General features: G+C 41.9%; 1 protein-coding gene across 1 annotated transcript; it reads right to left on the reverse strand.

Annotated features, from left to right (window-relative positions):
- On the reverse strand, positions 1-6,614 carry LOC136442039 (neurotrypsin-like). Its single transcript, XM_066438637.1, has 7 exons — positions 6,563-6,614; positions 5,441-5,518; positions 4,737-4,871; positions 3,670-3,912; positions 1,902-2,120; positions 1,358-1,654; positions 1-14 (listed from the first exon to the last, which is right to left on the reverse strand). Exons 1-7 carry the CDS (start codon positions 6,612-6,614, stop codon positions 1-3), a joined length of 1,038 nt encoding a protein of 345 aa, XP_066294734.1.
- Between the last annotated feature and the right edge of the window lie 600 nt (positions 6,615-7,214).

Here is a 7,214-nt window from a genome sequence, read left to right on the forward strand (position 1 = left end):
TCAATCCTCGACAGCTGAAATGCAAGGAGTTGATAATATGTTCAGTTCATTAAAGGCCAACTGAAAGATTTGAAAATGGTGAGAGGAGCATCGATTAGTCCAAGCTATACTTCTATTAAGCTTATCGATCGGGACAACTCTAAACATCAGTAGGTATCAACATTTAAATAAAAAGCTTCCTTGGGTTAACAATACAAACATTCTCGCTTTATCGTACAATAAACAATGTGTGTTGTGTCCTTCCGTCTGAGAACACAATAAGACAAGAATGCCTGAATGGATTATCTAGATACTTGGTATGAAGGAACGTCTTCTTAAGACTTTGAAATTATTTTGAGCCCCCTAGTCACTTTCTATGGTACTGAAGCAGAACTTCCGGTTTTGACATCTCGTGTTCTGAACATGCTATGGTTATGATTTTTTAGTGGTAGATATGTTTTGGGATAAAGAGTAAGTCATGTAGGTTTTGGTCCCCTTGTGTGGCGTCGTGTGGCGCAAGTGGTACAGCGCGCGGCTGTCAAACAATGGGACCAAGAGACTTGTCCGACACAATGTGCCAAGAGACATGTCCGAACTTGCTATCAACCCGACGTTGTGCCCTTGGGAAAGGCATTTAACACGAATTTCCTCACTTCACTCAGGTGTAAATGAGTACCTAGCTCATCTAGGATAAGGGACGTCCCTCGGATAGGGCGTTAAATGGAGGTCCCGTGTTTGAAGAGAGTCACACCTTGAGAAAAAGAGTAGGAGCATGCCCCGGTGTGAGTGTATCAAAACAGTCCGTCCTAAATGGGGTAGGGAATCTCCCGAGCAGCCTTCGTAACCCCTGCTTCTCCTAATTAGTCAGTGAAGTCATGTTGTCTCGAGCATTGATGTTTCTGACCTAAGGCGAAGAAATGCTGCTACAGTAAGAATTAGTTCAGTGCTTTGATGAGTGGCCCCCTACGGCCTTGCACTGAGCGAGTTCGTTAATAAAAAGCAGCTTTTTTGGAACTACAAGAACCAATTTTTTTAGATAGCTTGTGTCATGATTGACAACATCGTATGCTAATTATGAAAATCAGGAACTAGTTTACATAATCAATCAGGAAAGTTTTTAAATCCCCTGCATTCCACTATAGGGCTCTCAAACACGTGACATATGTAACTGAGCAAGAGGGAAATAGCGATAGACATCATTTATGCAAATGGCTGCCTAATTTGCATAATTATTGGTAGATACTATAATACATGTGAATGAGGTCATTATTTGCATAATAAATGGGAAACATTTATGATTTGCCACTCGAAAAGTTAAAATCAGTAAGTTGAAGGGTTTTTTATTTTGCACATCATGTTTATCAAACACTAGACTCACCACAGACCACTCCAGCGTCCTCTCCATGGTCACAGTTGTGAGAACCCCAACCGTCGTGATCGCAATCACCGATGGCAGTCTCGGAGCCCCCACAGGCCACGTTGTCCAGCCAGATCGGGCCGGACCCCGCCTCAAACTCTCGGGCCACTGTGGCGCCGGGGTACCCCAGCTCACGACAAACCAAATTAGCTTCGATCAGGCCAAATTTGTCATTACAGACGGTCCCCCACTGTCCGCCATGGCACACTTCAACCCTGCCTTCGGAGACTGAAGCCCCGCCCACGAGTCGGATGGATTCTGGTGGCGAGAGAGTCAGTTTAGTTAGTTATAGTTAGTGAGTGAGCGAGTGCGTGCGTGCGGGTATGTGTATGTGTGTGTGTGTGTGTGTGTGTGTGTGTGTGTGTGTGTGTGTGTGTGTGTGTGTGTGTGCGCGCGTTTGCGTGTGCCTGTGCCTGTGCGTGTAATAAATGTAAATTAAGTGATTCTAAATATGAGAAAGGGCATGGGATTATTAGTGAGCAAGTAAGATAAGTTCAGGCCTTACCATTACAAACTTGCACATCACACAGTTCCCATGAAGTGTTAGGATCCATAGTGAAGCACCAAACTCCGGATTTGTCATCCGGATTCCGGCAGAAGTTCTGCTCCAGTCCGGATGTTGGATAATTAGCAGGTGTCCGGTCATGTCTGTGGGGTGTCTGACTGTCCCAGCGTTGACACGTCTTGCCTGTTTCGGTCACATTGACTGTTCCTCGGTAGGATGCTACAGAAAAAAAAGGGTAGTTATCACTAAGATCTGCAGATTTTTGTTTCCGATGTTCATAAGGTCGTTCGTCAACCAAATCTGAGCAATGCATACATATAGACCAAAGTTTGCTTTAGCCAGTGACACATAGGTCGAGTATCGGTTCAGATGCTTATACGGCGAGTAATAGAAAAATTATGGTGAAATGTCAAGATCTTCCAGTGTGACGCACAGCGATGCCGTAAGCAGAACGATTTTATAGTGGATGTAGATGGAAGAAGTGTTACAGTTGGAACATTGTAGTTAAATCCCTAAATCCCTAATGCCTACTGTGCCCTGTAGTGTAGAGTTTAGTCTGGTTTGGAGACTCATACCTAGATACACGAATTTGACTGTACTGTGCGTGTCAGTGCAATCCCTTACGATCCCTGTGTTCCGAGAAAGAGGGAACCAAGCCGATCAACAAGAAGAGCATTCACATCGAAGTACCAAATACTTTTCAATTTCGCTTGATCCCTACCTAGACGGGAGTGACTAAAAGTGTCCTCGCCAACTTTCACTTCGTATAAGCTGACTAACGACGTGAGCTAGGACTACCAAACTTGGTGACATTCTATAGAATTCATTTAGTAATAATTAAGATGATAAGGGACTGTACGATATTTACCGGGGGAGGGCCGGTCGTCAGAGGGTCGGGTTAATTTTTTTTTTTCCTAGGCCCTCCCCCGGGTCAAAATTTTTCTCCTAGGCCCTCCCCTCAGGTCAAAATCATAGTGGGTGACTTGTGGCGGTAGAGTGTGAAATTTTGTGTTTGGCGGATAACTTGAACTTGTATGGCACGAGGTGCGGATTTGTCAGCGAATTGGCAGCGGTTTGTTTACCATACTCCCTCTGTGTGTCGCCCAGAATGGTTGACCAAGCACAGGATGGTCCATGACCCAGAATGAAATCTTCTTTTTCGCATTTTACTCTCTTGCAAGTAATGTTTAAAACGAATTTGTGGAGGTGATGGGTCTATTCTTATAGCAGACTAATGCTTGAAAAACAACAACAAATTTGTTATTTTCAAGTGAGGAATAGTTAGAACTCAGCTAGATGTCAAAGAAAAAAGACGGTTGGTAATGCATTACTAATTCCAGCCATTCCAGCCTAGGCCCTACCCCCTCCTATCAACTCTTGAAACATATTCAAGACGGTAAGAAAATTACTGCGCTCCCGTTTCGAAGTGTCCTTCGCTTCACTAGCGATCTCTCTCTCATTTGCCATGCTACTAAATCTTAGGCACCCGTATGCAAAAATCGAATGGCTCGAAGCCCATGTCACAAGTTTAAGAATATGCTTAGAGGCTACTCAATCCTTTTTTCATAAATGATCAATGTGTGACCCTGTATTTACTAGTAAATGAAATCCCAAGTATTTGAACCCGATCGCGCGCCGTCCGCATTATCGCTTTGCAAACTAGTGGGATCTGAGAGCAGTGCCGGATCGCTGAGACTATTCAAATTTATTACAGCCCCCCCCCCAAATAACGATCTATATAGTGTTTTGATAAACGTTCAGACCTTACCAATACAAACTGGTACTTCACAGAGTTCCCATCTCGTGTCGTTATCCGTGGTGTAGCACCAAACTCCGGGTTCGTCGTCCGGATTCCGGCAGTAGTTCTCCTCCAGTCCGGATGACGGATAATCAGCAGGTGCCCTCTCGTGATCATGAGGTGTCTGACTGTCCCAGCGCTGACACGTCAGGCCTGTTTTGGTCACAGCGACTGTTCCTCTGTAAGATGCTCCATTTTTATACTGGCAGTGTTCTGATAAATGTGAAAGAAAGAAAAACATTATCACGCATACTGGTTAACTCTCAAACACCCGAACCTATTTTTGCGACTAAATTGACTGAACGGGGTCAAAAATGACCCCAAAATGTTTTGTTCAGTAAAATCTCCCTTTTCACTTTTTTCGCTGATTGTTATCCATACATTGCTTCATCAATGTAAGAGGAATGTTATGGAATCTTTAGATATGAATAATTCCCTTTCATTATCATAATTTATGCAAGAAGATCAGAAGGACCACATCTTGAACTATTCCTATTTAGCTTATAGACCGGGAGGGGATTTTAATTTTGAGGCCCACACCAAATTTCATGTTGCATAACTGACGAACGGCTTACGCAAGACCCACCAAACTTGGTGGCTTTTCATAAAATGTCCTTAACAAAAATGTCGTATTGATAAAGTAAGTTCATCGTTTTTCGTGTTGCCATGGCAATGGGTTTTTGACAGGCATATTTTGCAAAATCTGCTAATTTTAGTTCAAACAATGACGTTTTATGGCTTTCTTGGTACGCCAAATGTATTTTCTTACATTGTTATCATCTAATGTAATCCAATGTTACTTTAATGATTCAACATTGATATTTTATGCTGATTTGATGACGTCATCGGTCAAAATCCAAGATGGCGGAAAGAATCCGATAAACCGTCTATATGTAACCAGGGCTTAAGAGCATGAAACAGATTAAAGCGTATAAGTCAGACTTGTTAGATAACATGTCAAGGTATTAGGAACTACAAATCCTTCACATTAATTCAGGTTAACGTATCAAGAGGAAACAATATGAGGAAACCCCAACCTGATTTATCCTTGGTCTTAATCTTTGAATCGGTCTTAGGCTGTAGAGTGATTTGATCCCGATAGAGGGGGCTGCTGAACTGTCGCATGTTGGTAGCTCTGGCGGTAATCTTCTCAATTTCAGAAGGCAGTGAACCTGAAGGTTAATTAAGATTGGGAATCAGATGATATCAAATATATAAACATATATATGAAAGACGAATGGAAAAAAGTGCTAACAATACATTAGCTCCCGAAAATAATTTCATCAGGTTGGTAGAAAATAGAATATGGGAGATTCTTTATACACAACCAGGTATTGATCTCACCTGCTAACGTTTCGATGTCTATAAGACACCTTCTTCAGAGCTTCTGACTGGAGGGGGGGGTACAAACTTAGCCATGTTTGGGACAGTGTTCTCACCGCAAAAGCGCCACCTACATCGGCTTCTTATAGCGGTGAGAAGCAGTACTCCAGTCAGAAGCTCTGAAGAAGGTGTCTGATAGACATCGAAACGTTAGCAGGTGAGATCAATACCTGGTTGTGTATAAAGAATCTCCCATATCCAATACATTCAAACAAACAAAATGGATTTTTGGCAGCTGATATGTTGCCTCTCTCCTTTTTTTCCTATCCTTACAAAGAGCTACCAAAGAAATGGTACGAATGAGTGAAAAGATCAACCTGTTTTATCCTCTGCAGATCAGTCGTAGACTGCAAAGTGCTTTGGTCCTGGTAGAGGGAGCTGCTGAACTGTGGCATGTTGGTGGTGGGAGTCTGCTCTAATTCAGATGGTCCTGAACCTGCAAGAAAGTAAGATTAGCAAGGAGATATTATATCAACGATTATATAGAAGAAGAAGGCTATTGTAGTATTTACTTACGAATTATGTAAATGAGATCCTTATTTGCATGATTTATATCTAATTAAGTTCAACCTTACTTAACTGCCATGTGCCAAAAAGGATTGAGGAAGGGATAAGAAAAAGTGACAGCAAGACAATAGATATTCAAGCAAATCAAGCAGATTTGGAACAGCTGTCATATTTCCTATTTTGGCCGTGTACAGAGCTACGAAAGAAACGTCAAAGTTGAAAGAAGAAACAAAAGACCTGTTTTATCCTTGGCCTTAATATGCAGATCAGTCTTTGATTGCAGAGCGCTTTGATCCCGGTAGAGGGGGCTGCTGAACTGCGGATTGCCGACAAATGTGTAGATTTTTGTCGCCTGCATTGTTGCTTCACATGGTTCATCTTTGGAACTGGACCCTAAAAAAATAAGAAGGAAAGTTACATTTGCAAGGAGATATCTACATATAAACAAAGGATATTTGAAACTTGGAGATGTGTTCATCAATGCTTTAAGAAATTTCTGTAAACATGGGGTCATTTTCTAATAAGAATCCAACAGTTTTGTTCTTCATTCATGAATCATTGCCATTGGTACTATTTATCAACATTTCTTGTAATTAACGAAATTAAAAAAAACCCACTCTATTCTGGAATTATCATATAGTCAGATGTCGTTGACCAATCAGAGGGCTCTATTTACGGGTCATTATTTTCCCATATTAACCCCATTTTCCGGGTCATCATTCTCCATATAAGACCAGTTTTTCCAATGTTTCCATTGGTCCGTTTTTTTGGTTTCCATTGGTCCGTGTGTGTGTATGTGTGTGTGTGTGTGTGTGTGTGTGTGTGTGTGTGTGTGTGTGTGTGTGTGTGTGTGTGTGTGTGTGATATAAAGATATTAAGATGGTCGTAACATGTTTTAGAAGGAATATCCTACCACATGTACCAGATATGTAACGGGTACATATATTTAAAAAAAAAAACATTGTTAACTTACCTGGTGCACTGACGCAACCGATGAACAGTATCATGTAGACCCAGGCCGACATGTTTTCCTTCGCACTCACCGATTCGTGCCAAACTCTTAATTTCTTACTTTCTTCTTCGTGGAAATGTTGACAGGACTCGTCCAAAACCTGTCCGTCCCAGGTTCTGGAAATGCGTGAAATGACAACCTCGCAGTTGTTTTAGACACACCCTGTGCTGAGAAAATTGGTCTGTTGCTTTCCTGATACTACATTTGTTTGCACTTTCAAAAGATCGATCAAATGAAACAGCGCATAGAGCACACAAAAACCGGCAGGCCACTGTGCAGTGGCTTTTCCTACCGGGATCACAGCACTGATCTACGCGTTAAGACCGGGGATGATCTAGCTTACAGTTTCTTTCTGCTTGTGTCTTGTATTCTAAGCCTCTTGAGGTCGTTTCTTTGTTGGTTGGTGGTGAAACTTCTTACTGATAGACGGATTATGGACGGACTTTCATTATTTTTGGTTTGTTGGTTGAAGTTGTTCTCATAGTCTAAGAGAAGTGATTGAATGTTGGCCCTTCGTGAATCCCTTGGAACTTACTTTGCTTCAATCTTTGTGAACTTCAATCATTGCGTTTACGTTACATTTTGCCTTTCGTCAGCCCTTGCTCTCAGAGAG

The sequence above is a fragment of the Branchiostoma lanceolatum genome, chromosome 9 (genome assembly GCF_035083965.1).
Source record: "Branchiostoma lanceolatum isolate klBraLanc5 chromosome 9, klBraLanc5.hap2, whole genome shotgun sequence".
NCBI classification, from domain to species: domain Eukaryota; kingdom Metazoa; phylum Chordata; class Leptocardii; order Amphioxiformes; family Branchiostomatidae; genus Branchiostoma; species Branchiostoma lanceolatum.